This window comes from Trichomycterus rosablanca, chromosome 27, assembly GCF_030014385.1.
Source record: "Trichomycterus rosablanca isolate fTriRos1 chromosome 27, fTriRos1.hap1, whole genome shotgun sequence".
Lineage (NCBI taxonomy): Eukaryota > Metazoa > Chordata > Actinopteri > Siluriformes > Trichomycteridae > Trichomycterus > Trichomycterus rosablanca.
The window spans coordinates 5766-24861 of NC_086014.1; the positions used below are offsets into that span (position 1 = coordinate 5766).

Sequence of the window (19096 nt, forward strand, 5' to 3'; positions counted from 1 at the left end):
CCACTGATCCATGCTAGCAAGTACCGATACATTTGATAGAACACTAAAGCAACTCATTAGCAGCTACCCCTAAAAATGTATAAGTTTTTTTACTTCCAGTTCATATTCTTTTTTTTTTTCCTGAGCTTTGTTTAGATACAAACCTTCTTTGTAACTGCATGAATTAAAATGATTGTAATACAGAAATTTAATATTTCTTTTACAGATGTTAGCATTTTAATTGATTTATAACATTTTTAGTAACAGAAAGAAAAAAAAAACAGTATGACGAGACTAGAATAAATATATATTTTATTTCTGCCAATCATAATCACCCGTTTCACCAACAATGATAAAGCAAGTGATTCTGCACGTTCAGTTCTTCAACCAACCACCACGGTTTCCTCATCAGAAAATTCATAATAAGGAACCTCCAGGTTTAACGGAGCGGGACCTTTACGGATACGACCGGAGGCATCGTAGTGCGATCCGTGGCAGGGGCAGTAGTACCCTCCAAAATCGCCCGCATTGGCGATGGGTACGCAGCCCAGGTGGGTGCACACTCCGATCACAATGACCCAGGAAGGATTAACCACCCGATCACGGTCGTGCTGGGGATCACGTAACTGAGACAGATCTACTTCTGCTTCAGCAGTGATCTCCTTCTCTGTACGGTGACGTACAAACAATGGCTTCCCCCTCCATTTAAATGTCATGTTTTTCCCCTCTGGAATATCGGACAGCTTGATCTCGATTTTGGACAGAGCCAATACGTCGGCCGAGGCGCTCATGGAGGAGATGAATTGAGTGACGGCTGTTTTAGCGGCGTAGACCCCCATCACCGCCGTGGAGCCCGTAATCAGGTAGGAGAATGCACGCCTGGCATCACCGCTCTCCTGCGATGGCTGCTTCGGGTCCAGCACCTCAGAACGACGATAATCAGAGAAATCAGGAACCCGGATGTCTGTGTGGGCAAAACGCACGCTGGCACGAACTACAACAGAAGAAAATGACATTATTATTATTATTATTATTATTATTATTGCAGGTTCCAATAATGGATAAAGATAAAAAAAGCAGAAGTATTCACAGTCAGAACTATTTGAGATGTTATAAGATGACAATGAATGGATTGTAAATGTTAAAAGCTTTTTCCTAATACAATGGCTCTTAAAAATTTACATATTTTTTTACTTTTGCTTTGTTTCATTTCTTCTAAATAAATAATGCCTTTATTTGTCATAAATACATATGCACACATACAGTACAACTAATTTCTCTCTTTGCATATCCCAGCTTGTTTTGGAAGCCGGGGTGAAAGAGCAGGGTCAGCCATTGTACAGAGCCCCTGGAGCAGAGAGGCTTAAGGGCCTAGCTCAAGGGCCCAACAGTGGCTGCATGGTAGAGCTGGGATTCAAACTCTCAACCTCTTAGTTGACAGCCCAAAGCTCCGCCCACTAGGCTACCACTGGCCCAATCATTATTATTATTATCATTGTTAAACAATAATTATTAAAACATTCTGGTAAAAATAGCATAAAATAAAATTTCATTATGAAATCAATTATCAAAAATAAATAAATCAAAGTGACTACGTCATAACATTTGTAATACTGATAATCGGTCAGAATATACCTGAGTGCATTTGCGCATGTGCAGTACACATGTCAGCTTGCGAACAGGCTAAGGTTAGCGCTAGCATTAGCATGCTACCAATAATCATGAGTTAAACTAATTTTAGTTCTTAATTAAAAAAACAAACCGTGTCAGTAAACATGATTAAATATTAGAACATATCAATACTTGTAATAAATACACAATAAAAATTTTTTATAATAAGTGCACAGAAAACACTCTGTCCTTGAGTAGTTAGTAGAAAGGCTGTATTACTAATCCATATGTTCTAAGAATGAAGTGCACTAGATAGTGTGTGTAGCACCGCGCTCTCATACTAAAGAGCACAGCGCGGTAGTGAACATCAGTCAATATTTAAGACGCGGCCGGACTCACCGCTTAAACAGCAGGACACAGGGTGAGCAGTTTTAGGACTGAGCCCATTCAGAGACTCCCGGCACAAAAACGGCTTCTTTACATCCAGCAGCAGCCGCTTGTCGGTACCAAGCGCGATCCCGGGGACCAGAGCGCGAAGTGGAGCGGATACAGGCGAATGAGAAGCCTGGAGATATGCTGCCAAAGAACCGGAGCGGGTGAACACCGCCATCTTCCCCTACTGCTACTGCCGCCTGAGGGGCGGGGCTAATCATACACGTAGTCCAGATGTGACGTCATAAAGAACGGACTGGTGGACACCGGTAAAAAACCTCACGTCAAAGTCTGCAAATCAACCATCAGATATTCAATCAGACTAAACATTCATTCGCTATCTGTTTTACCTCCGCTTACGGGTTTGATCCCCAGGTGGGGCGGTCTGGGTCCTTTCTGTGTGGAGTTTGCATGTTCTCCCCGTGTCTGCGTGGGTTTTTTCTGGGTGCTCCGGTTTCCTCCCACAGTCCAAAGACATGCAAGTGAGGTGAATTGGAGATTCAAAATTGTCCATGACTGAGTTTGATATAACCTTGTGAACTGATGAACCTTGTGTAATGAGTAACTACCGTTCCTGTCATGAATGTAACCAAAGTGTAAAACATGACATTAAAATCCCAATAAACAATGCCCTGGTCATATTTTTTAAAGTGTTAAGATGATTACCAAGTTTATTAAATTTAAGCACTTGTGCCATTGATTGGGTTACACACAGTGGTCTGTGTGATGTCTAACTAAACTGCAACTATAAAAAATATAAAACACTGAAAGACCATGAAAGTGTAACATGAAAATAAATAATTTATTCAAAGTGATTTCACAATTTAATCTAAATTATATTTAAACTGAAAACGTCTCTTACACTTTTATTTAAAATACATTTTGCTGTATGGTAGCTCAAGAATCTTCAGTTTTAGTGTTTTTTTCCTCAAATGCACTGACCGATGCACTTCACACGAATGCGGAGCTCTGAGGCTTCCAATATTAAAACAACTGGTTCAACACATGTTGACATTCAAATCATTCAAGTGTTCATCATGATGTTGGATTAATGTTCCATCAGAACCCTAATCAAACCTGAACCCCCTTAAACATTCCCTAAGCATGGCCTGAACCCCATCTAAACACAGCCCAAACTCCACCCGAACCCCATCTAAACACAGCCCAAACTCCACCTGAACCCCCTCTAAACACAGCCCAAACTCCACCTGAACCCCATCTAAACACAGCCCAAACTCCACCTGAACCCCCTCTAAACACAGCCCAAACTCCACCTGAACCCCCTCTAAACACAGCCCAAACTCCACCTGAACCCCATCTAAACACAGCCCAAACTCCACCTGAACCCCATCTAAACACAGCCCAAACTCCACCTGAACCCCATCTAAACACAGCCCAAACTCCACCTGAACCCCCTCTAAACACAGCCCAAACTCCACCTGAACCCCATCTAAACACAGCCCAAACTCCACCTGAACCCCCTCTAAACACAGCCCAAACTCCACCTGAACCCCCTCTAAACACAGCCCGAACTCCACCTGAACCCCCTCTAAACACAGCCCAAACTCCACCTGAACCCCATCTAAACACAGCCCAAACTCCACCTGAACCCCCTCTAAACACAGCCCAAACTCCACCTGAACCCCCTCTAAACACAGCCTGAACTCCACCTGAACCCCCTCTAAACACAACTCGACCTGAACTCCACCTGAACCCCCCTCTAAACACAGCCTGAACTCTGTCCAAACCACCATGAACATAACTGTGCATGACCACCATGACCATAACATAACAACAGTCCAAACATAAAGCCCCCTTAAGATGCCCTGAACAGCGTAAATTGTCTGAACCCTATTCAGACAGCCTGAACGTAGAACCACTACTTGACCATGGCCTGAACCCAGGTTGGGAGGTGGAGGAAAACTGGAATAGATAAAGGAAAGAACTGGAAAAGAACAACTAGAGAAAAAAAAGTCACTTTACCTGTTACCATGACAATAAAATGTGTGACATCACAACAATTAGGAGCTAATGAAGGGTAATGAATGTGAAATCAAAACACTCGTTATGAACCCTCAGGATATCTCAAGAATGAAATAAATACAGTGCACGTGCATGGGTGGAGTTCGTCTCTGTGGGCGTGGTTCACCACGCTCAGTACAGGAAGGTACCGAAGCTGCCCATGCCATTTCTGCGGAACTGATTTCCCTCAATAGAGATAAACATCTCCTGGCTCAGCAGGTTCTCGTCGTTCTGCATGGAACCCACGTCTTTGGTGCAACTTCTCTGAGCGTGACGCTTCGTCCCTAGCATCGCCAGCAGCTCCTGTTTAATGACCTCATTTCCTGCAGTGAATTCTGGGTGAAGGCTGCTGGGATGAACCTCAGCAATAACCTCACAGGCCGGCTCCACATCAGATTTCAAATCAGTCTCATCTTTTAACTTTGTGGCTCCGCCTTCTGTCTGGTCATCATCCACTTCTGTTTCTGTAGCAGCTACACATGGAAAGCACGGTAGAAATGCATTAGCCAGCAGCGTAAAAAAAAAGTGACATTACGACCAAAATGTACTTCATCTGGACTGTAAACAAACTTTTACCATCACTGGTTAGATAATATTTATTTCAATTTTTGTTAACAGTCCAGATGAATAATTTATGTCAAATTATTTTTCTACAACACCCCCTCAACAATGTCTCTACTCAACTGGTGTGTAACTACATCAACTTCTTTCCTGTAAAAGTGATTTTATATTCCAAATCAAAGCATGTCCTCTTAGATAAACTTCTAACAAAGTGATGTGGATGCAGGTGTGCTAGCTCTGACAAACGTTTAAGCTAATTTTCAGCTTCCTCTCCATCCACAGTGTGTGAGAGACTGTTTCAGTAACCCTGACTGCATCATCACTGGTCCTGCAGTACATTTAAAATCTTGAGGTTTGTTTTCTAACCCTCCACTAAGACAGAAAAGGTAATCCCAGACACTTCTTACCTTAATAATACATTTATGGTTACAGGATGTTTGTTTAGCAACATACACAAATGGGGCTTGAATGAGACAAAAATGATTTAATGTACAGAACACCAGTCCAAAAATCATCTAAGTTATATCATAAAAGGTCTAAGTGGCATCTCATATTGTAGGAGGGAACAGCAAACCAAAAATAAATCCCCTCATGGTCAGGTAAAGAAATACTGAATAATTCAACAGCATAAAACTCTGCTAGCACTCAGATTAAGGAAGATAAATATTCAGAATATTCTAACTGAGTGTTGGCAAAACATTAAGATAAATGAAAATCCTGATCTGCTGACATTCATCCCACTGCTCCACATTACTAACACACACACACACACACGGTCTAACTGATGAAACGTAGTGCTGTGTGAAGCAGAATGTAATAAAACGAGCATTTCTGATGGCGTACCTGTGTGATAATCTGGTTTCACCATGATGACTCCATATCCAGCATTATTGTGGATCACATTATTCACCATGGTAATCTTCGGGAGGACGTCCAGCTCATCTGCAAAATCCTACACACCCCCATATTTATTTATTAGGATTTTAACGTGACGTTTTACACTTTGGTTTCATTCATGACAAGACAGGTAGTTATTGCTTACAAAAGATTAATCAGTTAAAGTTTTGTATCTCTAATTCACCTCACTTGTGTCTTTGTGTGGGTTTCCTCCCACAGTACAGACAAAGGGAGAACATGCAAACCACACAGAAAGGACCCGGACCGATACACCTGGAAATCAACCCCAGGACCTTCTTGCTGTGAGGTGACAGTGCTACCCTCCAAGCCACCATGCTCCCCTGAGCAGCTGATCTGGTCTCTAGTTATTATAACCATTTAGTTATAACCAGTATCATTTATTCATGGGACAGTTACTTTTTCATTTGGGTAATAGAGGTGTTGCGTAATCTTCATTGTTTCTTATTTACTTCTTCATTTCCTTCCATACACACTGTATACGCAGTGTAGAACATAAGGGCCAGGACTTTTTACAGTGCTGTAAGATTAATTAATGGAAGAGCTAATTAATGGATGAGCCCGGCTCACCTTACCTTAATGAGTACACCCTCCTTACAGTGATGGATCCCGTTATTCACCAAACTGCACACACTGCCGGGGTAGATCTCCACTCCTGCTCCCTAATAAACACGGACAACAATGTCAACACAAACACTAGATACATCAATACAGCGGTACCTTGTAACTTGACGTCCCGTAAACTTGAAATCTTTAAAACTCAACACCCTTCATAGAGAAATCTGTTCCCTTAACCTCAATGTGTTTAAGCCACTTTGTTCAGCGCTCGGCTTGATCGGTAAAACGTGTGTGAATCTGAGCTGAATCTGCATTAGTGTGGAATAAGCGTCAGATCCAGGGTTACAGCTCCACATGTATCTGTGTTTATCTGGATTCTCCTCCCTGTTTCACTTTTAAACTTGTGTTACAGCTCCAGCTTCTGAGAAACGGTGAGAATCAGAATCAGCTTCTCCCAGAGTCTAAAACGCTTCTGGTTGAGAATAAAGCTTAACGTGGTTTAATGTAGTAAAAGAAGGAGACAGGAGCACTAAACTTCTCTTCATTATTACTGCTCATAAGTTCCTCCACTAATCACATTCCTCACTCACCGTTTTACTACAATAAGTCACGCTAAGTTTTAAGTGGCGCAAATGCATTTTGTCACTTCTCATGTGAATGCGCTGGTGCTGAAGGGAATACGGTATTCCAACATCAAGCATCTCCACCATTAAGAAGCGCCAGGAAACAATAAAGAAGTAAAACTAAAGTGCAGCTTTTATTGTATTTTTATTGATTTTTAACTGTTTGTAATTGTATTTCAGTGTGTTTATATTATATTTGTGTTATTTTCAGTGTTTAAGTGTCAAAAACAACCTCATTATTTTACATGAGATTAAAATATCTGCAGCTCCACGGGACCATGGACGCATTAACAGGTTTCCCAAACATCCTATTTGGAAAAAATACCTTAGAAACTCAACGTCTTTAAACTCAACGCCACTCCCAGAACTGACTGACGTCCAGTTTCAAGGTACCTCTGTATAAAGGTTTGTTGAAGGGGTTTGATGGAGGACATGGAAGCACCTGCTTCAGTTGCACATCAGAAATGAATGAACATTTACTTAATAATGAAGATTTACATAATTGTATTTTATTTTTTAAATACAAACCTTTGATCCGTACAGGTCACACATGTTCATGATGAGCTCAGACGAAGTACGAACGATCACTCCTGTGTTTTCACACTGTAGTACACAGTTCTCCATCTCCAACTTCCCCTGTCTGACACCTAAACACACACACACACACACACACACACACACACACACACACACACACACAAATCAAGTTTTCAGAACAATGAATCTGTTCTAAATTATTCTGATGTTTTCAGGATTTGGAGTTCTGATCTATGTGATTTATACTGGAGTAAGAAAATGTTTACTGTCTGACCCATAATTCAAATAAATTCATGTTAATTATGAGAAACTCACAGAGAATTCCCTCGATGGCGTCGTGTTGGATAAACTTCAAGTTGGAGATTTTGACGTCAGTACCGATCGACTCCACAAAGGTGTCTCCTTTGCTTCTCTTCTCAATAACAATCTCATCGGGCAGACCGTAACCTGCACGCAGAAAGACATAATGAAATGACTACAGCGCCATGAATAAGTATTTAATTCATTTAATTTTTTTAATGAGATTAAACCTTTTCTTCACTATGGAGGCTGCTTTACAGAACTGCTTTGAGTTACACTGGAGCTTTGCAGCAGTATTTAAGGTCCTGCAACTGCATTTCAACTGGTTTCATCTCAGGACTTATACTAGTCCATTACAAAAGCTTCATTCTGCTAGACTTGCTGTTGTGCTTTGGATTGTTGTCTTGTTGCATAACCCAACGGGCGCCTAAGATTCAGGTCTCGAACTGATGACCAGACATTCAGTATTTATGGTTCCGTTAACTTGGACTCAACCAAACCACAGTGAGAGCAGTTACCTACAAATTAAGAAGTTTTAAACAGTGATGAATCTACCCATGAGTGACTGGCCTGCTGAAAGTTCTCCAAAGACTCAAAAGTGCTAAAAGTGCTCGTCTGAGCAAGCAGAGATGCTGTGACTGAGGGTAACTCAGATTATATTTTTCTTCTCTCATTTTTGTAGTTCAGCTTTAATTGTTTAAACCTAACATGTTCCAACACTGACAGAAATAAATAAAAGTGGAATTATAATCAGATGTTCATGCCGTTACCTTCCAGCAGGATGGAGTCGGCGATGCTGATGGGTTTAGTGATGATGTAATGACCCGGACACACAATCACCACGTCCCCTTCATAACAGGAAGCGACCGCTGCTGTCGGCTCACTGTGAAACTAAACAAATTAATTTATTTGGTTATAAACTAATCAGCCTGAAGTAATCATGATTACATTTATAACTGCAGTGAAAACAACCTTGCTCAAGGGCCCAATAGTGACAACCTGGCAATTACTAGTCCAGTACCCTAATCGATAAGCTACAGTTGCCTACACATATACCCACTGTATACATACACATAAAAAAAAACATCTGAGGGATCTTCAAAAAGCTTCTGCACGTGTATATTGTGGTTATAAGCGGTGAGGATGGAGGAGGAGGAATCGCTCGTGTCTGAGAGACTGAGAGATGCTTATAGTCGGGATTTAGCTCCATCTGATTTCCACCTTTTTGGAGGCTAAAAGAAGCTTTAAGGGGAAGAAGATTTTCATGTGATGATGATGTGAAAGCAGCGGTGCATCAATGAATACGAACTCAACCCAAAACATTTTGCTGACGGCATCAAGTTAGTGTTTGTTCATGTACCTGAAGCTCGAATTCCTTCCCTGTGTACAGCGGAATCAGTTTATCGTTCATCAGGTTTTGGAGAGAATGAACGGTGGTGGAAGAGGAAACCACGTGAATGGTTCTACCTCCGCCAGCACGTTCTCCTTTAGAACTGTAGAGCTGCTGTCCACAATTCATCTTGTAACCCAGAACGTACCTGCAAGAACATCAAAACCAAACCGAAGTCAACAACATGTCCACGTGCACCAGCAGGTCGAACCGTGAATTCTGCTTTAGTCCAGATTGAAAACGTATTATATTTGTATACTCAGGCTTTTGATTGGTCTTTCCAAACAAAGGGTGTGTGGCTCTGAGAATGAGGGTCTGGGTACGATATGTTGGCTCATCAGTCTGCATCTGGGTTTGACCCCTAAGAACCAGGCCTGCAAACCCCACCTTTAGACAAAGACGCAGAGCTTAAGGGGTTCAAGGTCATTGAGATTTGTGGTGATCAGGGATGTTGGGTTGCTGACGTTCTGTCGTGGGGGAGGTGGGCGCTGATGTCCCTTTTGTACTGTATGCTTTGTTTCATTCTAATTTAGTCAAATGATCCTTCAGGTCACACAAAGAGGAGGCCTGGAGGATCCTGTCGAGTCTGGTTCCTCTCAAAGTTTCTTGCCACTGTTCCGCTCATCTGCTCAACGGGAGGTTTTGTTTGTCGGTCCTGGATTCTGTAAAGCTGCTTTGAGATGATGTTGCTAATCAAATACAAACACCCACAGATCCCCTGCACAAGTACCAGAAACCAAACAAACTAGAGAACCATCAAATGGATATTATGGAACATCTGAGAAAGACACTATAATCAGTTATTATCTGGACTCAGACCTGAGCAGAGGGTTCTCGATGATGCGCAGACGCCGTTTGAGCATCTCCATCTGTTCGTACATGCGGAGACCCTCCACCAGGGACACGTTATCCATCTCAGACTCAGAGTCGCTGCTCAGGCTGTTCCTCAGCCGTGAGAACTCCTTAAAAGTGTTGGTGCAGCGCTGCACCAGCATGTGGTACTCCTCCACTAACCCCGCCGGTACACGGTCTTCCAGAATATCAAAGTACCTGCACACATCACACACTCATGTTTATTCGTTATGTGTACAAAACTACTTTTATTTATGTACAAAAAAACTAAACAAGCTGTATGCTGGATGTCTTATGTTTATTATCATTATTTGGGCAGCACGGTGGCTCGGTGGGTAGCACTGTCGCCTCACAGCATGTTATAAATAGAGGGGAGAACACAACAGCACAACAGAGAGGAAGAACCTGCCTGTTACAGTTACTACATTATGCAACACGGTCCCTAACGTTACTAACGTTCATGTACCTACTGTTTCCAGATGAAGAATTATTCCTTCTTGAGTGAGTAGAAGTTAAATGAGCAGTGGGAACAAAATAATCATGAATGAAACTGAACTTACAGCCGCAGTCGTGGCTCCACGCAACGGACAAAATAATCAAATTCATCATCCTCATCTTCCTCATCCCACTGTCTCCATACGTGCTTATAGAAAAACCTGTAGAGAAGCCAGGAGAGAACATTCAGTCATATTCACTCACTGTGTCATCACGGACAGGGCCACAGTGGGTCCAGAGCGTAATCAATAATATACACACAGTACACAAAGTGCACAAGAACCCCCCCCCCCCCCCCCCCCATCCTCTAGTTATATAAATAATAAGATCAATAACATTAATATGTAAGTAATATTGAGTTCTGTCTGTTTTTATACATTTTCCATTCTTTTTTATAGAAATAAGTTAACGGTAGCTGATGGCTCTAACATCTGCACACAGCTGGTGTTCGGCTTCCATCACATCTGGGTTTTATTCCATTGTTGTTAGAAATATTTTGAAAATAAATTTAGGCCAGCTGATTTGTTTCTGCAGATTTTGCTAATGCAGATTTTACTTCTCTATATTGAACGACACGGTCAAGCAAGCTTAAACTCTGCATGGGTTTAGAAACTGCAGTGCAAGAAAATCGGCACCGTAGAGCTCAACAGAAGCTTGCTGCTGATTACACAGTCCAAGAGGAAACATGAAACAGACTGACATACAGCTCACTCGACTGTGGACAGCAGAGTCTAATCCAGGGCAGACCTGATAGGGACAGACAGAACAGCCCCGTTTATATGGGCACAGAGTCGGCAACTTTTCTGCAGCATCACAACCTTACTGCTGCAGAGAATCCTGACAGATCAGATGAACCAGTCTCATCATTGAGGTGAAAGTCGATCCCCCTCCAGGACTACACATTCCAATAATCCAGCCACATAACCAGTCCAACCAGAACAGCAACATAACCAGTCAAACCAAATCCAATCCAGTATCACTAAAATCACAAACCACCTTTATTATCAGCTTCAATTTATCTGAAAGATGAAAAAGTGCACCTGAGATGTTCCAGCGCCAGAGCCGTGTGGTTGAATTCTCCCGATTCATCAAAAACCACAATGAGCTCCTGCAGCGGCACCTTATTCAGTGTGGCTTCTAGTAACGTTCTCATGGATTCCTCCGTCAGATCACATCCTCTAGTTTCACACTGCAGAGGTACCGCCAACGCCACCTTCGCCCTCAACTCCTTATAGTCCACATCCACCACCTGGAAAAACAGTGAGGAGGATAAACATTCTCAAATTACGGATGGTGCTACTGACCTGGCCGGGCACCTATTCAGGCTTGACTGGCTGTACTTGAGTAGGGGAAAAGGAAGAATTAATTGCCGTTGTACAAATGCACCCTACTGAGTCCACATACTTTTGCCCACAAGGTGTAGATGCAATATACAACAGATTAACATGTTAGACTTTACAGCACACGCGTGAGTAGGTCCGAGTTTCATCTCACACTTACTTCCACCAGCACGTCAAACACGTCAGTGTGCCACAGTGCCTGCCAATCACACGGTTCCACCACCTTCTCCAAATAATCAGCAGTGAAGTCCTTCACCTCTGACGGCTTACAGTCACCTACAACACAAACACCGTCTCATGACACACAAACACCTTATATACTGCTCAACAGATCCTCAAGCCAAGAGTGGACTATGAAGCGCTCCTCAGTGCTCATGAATGGAATTTGACATCCCAGAATCAGGTGGCTTCATCTGCACCGGGCTTCGTACGGTAGAGGGGCACAAATAATTAATACAAAGCACAACAGTGAAAGAAAAATATGGATCGTACCATCCAACACACAGCAAAGTGGATTTCAGTCCAATCTAACTAACATGTGGACTTCATATGAACATTTTAATTTTATATCAAAGTTTCATGTTATACAATCGGCAGTAGAGTCATGCGATGAATGTTGATAGTTCTGTAATGACTTACCGAGCATGTAATCCTGATAGGCTTTGAACCTCTCATAGAAAACCAGGTGATTGGTTTGGAAGACAGCAGGTAATCCTCCATTCCCCACCGGCTCTGCTCGCTGGAGATGAGTGCACGTCTGGACATCAGTGGAGATGTTGTCTGCACTACTGTCATCATCAACATCATTCTCCATATAATCTCCATCATCATCCTCATCATGGTGAGGCTCTTCTTTAGGAAAGAGCTCTGAGAAAAGTGGACAGTCAGTACAAATCAGTTCCTATAGTAACCAATGATGCTAGAGGGACTTTAATCAGCCCATCACTTCTACACCAGTCATGAATTACAAAGAAATGATGAAGCCACACAATCTCATGGGAAACCAACTGAATGATTTGTTTTATCTTTAGTGCCATCAAAGGCAAAAGTCTCATACACTGGAGACTGAGTGCCAACCTATTACAGTGCATCACATACACACTCATCCATTCACTCACACAAATCCACCTCCTGCATGTTTTGAAAAAAATCTATCAAAGTACCTATTGGACAACTCAAATACAACATTCAGAGGTTCTGACTGAACACAGGACTGCTGATTATTTTCGAATGACAGGGACACGCAATTAAAAGACAGTTTTAGTGTAGATTATAAAATAAACATAATGTAAATAAACTGTTGGTATACGGAACACTGTGCTCGCTGTAGCTGCTAAATGTCGCTGCTAAATGTAGCTTAGTGTTTATTAAATGATGAAAAAACACTCTCAGCTAAATTATAATCGAATAAATATATGAAATAGTATAATAATAAAAGGTCTGTAAATAATAACAATAATAATAATAATAATAATAATAAATCAGACCTTTTGCAGGTTTAGGTTTGGGTTTGGGTTTGTGTTCAGCTTCAGTTCCGCTTTCCTCCATGATCTGCTGTTTCTGCTCTATTAACTCACTCATTATTAATAAAGTATAAATATTAAAATATAATAAATACTCGAAAATCACTCTGTTTAATACTGTTACTATTATTACTACTGATATGCTAATGGTGCTACGCTTCCTGCATTTTCAAAATTTGACCGGCACTCAATAACCAACCAATAGAATCTCAGCATCATTATAGGGGCGGAGCTACGAGGACAGCGATTCTAAAGGGGAATCAATCAAAATACGATCGCAGCTTTATTGTGGTCAGGGTCGCGGTGAGTCCGTAAATAAATTAAAATAAATATTTCGGCTACTTCGGACATTTATCTACACTTTAAAGTTTAAACAAACCAGAGAGGAGTAAAAGTCGAAAATTCACTGAATTGATCAGTTCATTGAATAAACGGTTCATTGAATCAATCAGATAGATTAAATAGATAGACAGATAGATTAGATAAATAGATAGACAGACAGACAGATAGATACACAGACAGATAGACAAATAGTTACATACATCGACAGGTCATTAAATCAAGCATTTAGATAATTGATTAAATGAATTCATCAATCAAATAAATGGTTCACTGAATCAGTCATTCAGATACATTTTGGTTCCGTCTGCTGGTCATATAATGTACTGCTCCTGGAAAAACTCAACTAATGTATTTATATTTAACTGCATTTATTATATTCTACAGTATTTATGTTTAACTGTCCTTGTTTTATATTAACTATGTTATACTACTACTGCTAATAATAATAATAATAATAATAATAATAATAATAATAAATGCAGACAATCCGCGTGTTTTTAGCAGCGGCACCAAAAAACGATTGGTCATTAAATTCGGCCTTCTGCGCTCTGATTGGCTAATACCGTCACAGTCAACCGTGTCAACCAATTATAACAAGGGGGTGGGAAATGCCTGAAAACGGGTGGAATTACAAGTCAACTAAGACAGAAGGATCGGGTTTATTTATTATATTTAATGAGAAAAACGGATAACAAAAATGGAAAGTAAGTACATTTCTTTAAACGTATGTTGTGAGTAAAGTTAGACTTGACCTGGTTTCTAATGTATGTAAAACTATGTATGTATGTGTTTTTTGAAGACGTGCTGTCCAGACTTCCTCTAGATGAAGCTACACTACTGGGAGTCCAGGTGAGTTTAGAGAAATAATATCTAAATAATAAAAACTAAGTGAACATATGTCTCATGATAAATAATCCTCTGCTTTTGCTTTCTTGTGGTGAGTATTAAGCTTCAATATTCTATTTTTGGAGCATGAGTTTATTGAAACCCATGTTGGTGTAAAGTCTGCTTGGTCTAAGGAGCAGAAAGGTGATTGGGAGTAATGGAAGAGCGGTCAGTGATTCGCCAGTAATGATCTCTGCATGAACCCACCTAGTGTAGGTGAAAAGAAGCGGCTCACTGGTATTGGAAAGGGCGTGTGTTAGTTACAGCCCTCCTCTTTCGGAAGGGACAGTGGTAGCCTAGTGGGTAGAGCTTTGGGCTATCAACCGGAAGATTGGTTCAAATCCAGGCTCTGCTATGCAGCCACTATTCAGTCCTTGAGCAAGACCCTTAACCCTCTCTGCTCCAGGGGCGCCGTAAGATGGCTGACCCTGCGCTCTGACCCCCAGCTTCCAAACAAGCTGGGATATGCAAAGAAAGAATTTCATTGTACTGTATATGTATTTTTGACAAATAAAGTATATCTTCTTCTTCTTCTTCTCAGTCAGGGTTGGGATAAAGGTGCAAAGGAGCTACAGCTGGGGAGTTGGATATGACTAGACTGAGCAGTAGACAGGTTTAAACCATGGTTACATGGATTAGATTTGCCCGTGGATGTCGGTTGTTGATGGGTTTAGATAGTAGGGTGTACACAACTTAAGCCTGGACTAGATGAATTAATAATCATAATAAATTATATGTGATGAGTGTTTTCAGAAGATGTAGCTGTGTTTTCTCTCCTGTGTTCAGTCTCAGCATGGTGCGGCGGCTGATAAGTTCACCAGTGCGTTCCTGAAGAATAGCATTCCCAAACTGAGTGGCAAAGAAGCTGAAGATGCTCTGCAGCGTAAAGCTGTAATTCTGCACTACGAACGTGAGAAGAAGAAAAAAGGGAAGAAAACAATTGCTAAGGGATTAAACTCCAAAGAGAGGAGAGAACTTCGTGTGTTCCACCTCAAACCTGAACATCACAAGTTTGTTTTATATTTCAGTCCTTCATTATTACTGTTAGAATTTAAATCCACCATCCAGCTTCACTGTGAGTGTAACATGGTGTTTTATTTTTTCAGATATGAGCTGTTCCTTCCTCTGCATGAACTCTGGAAGCAGTACATAACTGATCTATGTAATGCACTCAAACCAGAGAGGTTAGAACTGAGGAACATCACACTGTAGCATTACAGTCTTCTGTTTCAATTCATTGTCTGTTAGATTAATTTAAAATAAAATAAAGAAAATAAAGATTTGCCTACATTAAAATTATATAAATACATAATGTTTAATTGTTTACTCCAGTTGGCAAAAATGTATATTTTTAAGGCACTTCACCAGATTAACCTGATATTAATTAATATTATTGCCCCCCAAATTGGGAACCACTAAGTTCAATTATTGAAAGATGTCAGGAATAATAATGTAAAATGAAAAGTGTGATGTGATCATAACTACGTTTGATAGACAGACAGACAGACAGACAGACAGATCATTGCTCATTGTCATTGCTCTACCAGAAGTGCAAATAGTAGCATTGTGCAAGAAAACAAAGAATGTTAGTAAAGTTACAAATATTCTGTGAATAATATTAATATATAATTATAACTACAGCTATTTACATATATGTAATTTGATGAGCTGTGTTGAGTTTCTGTGTGTGTGTGTGTGTGTGTGTGTGTGTGTGTGTGTGTGTGTGTGTGTGTGTGTGTGTGTGTGTGTGTAGTAACCCTCAGATGATCCAGCAGAAACTTCTAAAAGCTGATTTTCATGGTGCTATTCTAACAGGTCAGTAATGATGTATAAATATTTCTACTCATTAGTCTACAGTGGGGGAAATAAGTATTTGATCCCCTGCTGATTTTGTAAGTTTACCCCCTTACAAAGACTTGAACAGTCTATAATTTTTATGGAAGGTTTATTTTAACAGAGAGAGACAGAATATCAACAAAAAATCCAGAAAAAAACATTAAATAAAAGTTATAAATTAATTTGTATTTAATTAAGGGAAATAAGTATTTGATCCCCTACCAACCAGCAAGAATTCTGACCCCCACAGACCGGTTATGTGCCCATGAGGCTACAAATTAGTCCTGTCCCTGTATAAAAGACTCCTGTCACAGAATCAGTTTCTTCCGTTCAAATCTCTCGACCACCATGGGCAAGACCAAAGAGCTATCAAAGGACGTCAGGGACAAGATTGTAGACCTGCACAAGGCTGGAATGGGCTACAAGACCATCAGCAAGAAGCTTGGTGAGAAAGAGACCACTGTTGGTGCAATAATTCGAAAATTGAAGAAATACAAGATCACAGTCAATCGCCATGCTCCATGCAAGATCTCACCTGGTGGGGTAAGAATGATGCTGAGAAAGGTGAGGTCAGTCCAGATTTACACGGGAGGAGCTTGTCAATGATCTCAAGGGAGCTGGGAGCAGAGAGATGCTGGATATGACCCCAAGAACACCATCCCCAACGGGCATTTCTTTGCCTCCAAACACGGCGAGTGGAGTTGATGCCAAAGAGCTCAATTTTGGTCTCATCTGACCATATCACATTCTCCCAAGCTTTCTCTGAATCATTCAGGTGTTCATTGGCAAACTTCAGACGGGCCTGTACATGAGCCTTCTTGAGCAGAGGGACTTTGCGGGCACTGCAGGATCTCAATCCATTATGGCGAAGTGTGTTACTAATGGTTTTCTTGGTGACTGTGCTCCCAGCTCGCTTGAGATCATTGACAAGCTCCTCCCGTGTAATTCTGGACTGACCTCACCTTTCTCAGAATCATTCTTACCCCACCAGGTGAGATCTTGCATGGAGCTCCAGAGTGAGGGTGATTGACTGTGATCTTGTTTTTCTTCCATTTTCGAATGATCGCACCAACAGTGGTCTCTTTCTCACCAAGCTTCTTGCTGATGGTCTTGTAGCCCATTCCAGCCTTGTGCAGGTCTACAATCTTGTCCCTGACGTCCTTTGATAGCTCTTTGGTCTTGCCCATGGTGGTTGAGAGATTTGAACGGAAGAAACTGATTCTGTGACAGGAGTCTTTTATACAGGGACAGGACTAATTTGTAGCCTCATGGGCACATAACCGGTCTGTGGGGGTCAGAATTCTTGCTGGTTGGTAGGGGATCAAATACTTATTTCCCTTAATTAAATACAAATTAATTTATAACTTTTATTTAATGTTTTTTTTCTGGATTTTTTGTTGATATTCTGTCTCTCTCTGTTAAAATAAACCTTCCATAAAAATTATAGACTGTTCAAGTCTTTGTAAGGGGGTAAACTTACAAAATCAGCAGGGGATCAAATACTTATTTCCCCCACTGTATTTATCTACAGCTATGACTTTAATGTAAATCTGAAGCTAACACCCTCCACCCCCCGTGTAACCTTTTTCCCGTCATTTATCTCTACAGACCCAATCAGAATCACACATCAACAGATCATGACACTCCTAATATTGTCCCAATACTTCTACCTACTGTACTTGTAGTTGTTTCATTCTTTATCTGATCGGTGTGTTTTTGATTTTCACAGTTGTTCGATCTAAGTGCCCATCCTATGTGGGTACCACTGGCATCCTGGTGCAGGAACTGAAACATGTATTTAAACTCGTCACTAAAGACGACCGGCTAAAAAGTAAGATTAACATTATTCTTCAGTTTCACACATCACTCCAAAAATGAGCAACCAGAGATAAACTTCAGCAAAACTAACAAGCGGAAAGCAAACAGCAAAAATTTGGCAGGAGAAAAGTTACTTCACTGTGTAATTTACATCGTGTGTTTGTGTTTTTATGTGTGTGCAGCAATCCCAAAGAAGAACAGTGTGTTCAGTGTGGAAATGGACAACTTTGTTACTCATATTTATGGCAGCAGGTTTGAACTTCGTTCCAGTGAGCGCTCAGCCAAAAAATTCAAAACCAGAGGAACCATTGACCTGTAAAGATTGTATTTTTTTTCCTGTGGACCCCTGGCTCGGGTTCGTCTGTGTATTTTGTTTTTCTGTTTTTATTTGAAAACAAAAATATGAATAAAGATTTGATTTAATTCTTCTCTCAAATCGCATTTTTATTTACATTTCCTGTGTTTTATTTAGACAATAAAAAGTAAACCAAATTGAAAAAAACATGTTGCGCCATCTGCCGGACAAATAATGTATTAGCGTAATGGCAAAAATGTCATAAATAATTTGTCATTTTTTCGGTTTTCCTTAAGTAAATGGTATTTTTGTGGATTCTAGGTACACTTGTAAAAATTTAGATGACGTGTATATGTAAAGAAAACCATAATGTATAAAGTATTGGCTCTGTACTGTTGGCTGTTTTGTGTGTTAAATATGGGAAGTATTGGGCTGGGGGGCTAGAATTATTCAAGTGGTAGTTAAATGATAATGAATAAACAGTTAAATAGTCGTTCCATTTAAGCGATATTTCTTTATGCTCAAAAAATGTTTTAACAGTTGACGCAGTAATTCATAACTAGCTTCTATAAACTAATGGATGTCCAACAGAGTGAAAACACATCAATATACAGAAATCAGAAGCATAATCTTAACCGATATTCTCATCCTGCAGAATATTCTAATGGGGAAAAAAAACTTAGTTATTTTTACTCGGTGTTTTTGGTTTTGATTCTAAAGCCTTCTAAAGATGATTCTAAAGCCATGTTTGTTTACAGCATCATGAATCTTCTAACCATGAA

At 40.6% G+C, this 19096-nt stretch overlaps 3 protein-coding genes across 3 annotated transcripts; 1 reads left to right on the forward strand and 2 right to left on the reverse strand.

Moving 5' to 3' along the window:
* Positions 1–274: 274 nt before the first annotated feature.
* On the reverse strand, positions 275–2221 carry LOC134304107 (cytochrome b-c1 complex subunit Rieske, mitochondrial). The gene is made up of 2 exons (XM_062989670.1): positions 1990–2221; positions 275–973 (listed from the first exon to the last, which is right to left on the reverse strand). The coding sequence occupies exons 1-2, from the start codon at positions 2198–2200 to the stop codon at positions 363–365; spliced, it is 822 nt and encodes a 273-aa protein (XP_062845740.1). The 5' UTR covers positions 2201–2221; the 3' UTR covers positions 275–362.
* Positions 2222–2805: 584 nt separating this feature from the next.
* On the reverse strand, positions 2806–13249 carry shcbp1 (SHC SH2-domain binding protein 1). The gene is made up of 13 exons (XM_062989730.1): positions 13103–13249; positions 12255–12482; positions 11776–11891; positions 11316–11524; positions 10341–10436; positions 9748–9978; positions 8899–9076; positions 8309–8429; positions 7554–7685; positions 7230–7348; positions 6096–6182; positions 5449–5557; positions 2806–4517 (listed from the first exon to the last, which is right to left on the reverse strand). Exons 1-13 carry the CDS (start codon positions 13194–13196, stop codon positions 4177–4179), a joined length of 2061 nt encoding a protein of 686 aa, XP_062845800.1. The 5' UTR covers positions 13197–13249; the 3' UTR covers positions 2806–4176.
* An 847-nt stretch (positions 13250–14096) lies between these two features.
* On the forward strand, positions 14097–18442 carry pop4 (POP4 homolog, ribonuclease P/MRP subunit). The gene is made up of 7 exons (XM_062989715.1): positions 14097–14184; positions 14280–14329; positions 15152–15375; positions 15472–15549; positions 16119–16180; positions 17931–18032; positions 18202–18442. Exons 1-7 carry the CDS (start codon positions 14178–14180, stop codon positions 18336–18338), a joined length of 660 nt encoding a protein of 219 aa, XP_062845785.1. The 5' UTR covers positions 14097–14177; the 3' UTR covers positions 18339–18442.
* Positions 18443–19096: the final 654 nt, after the last annotated feature.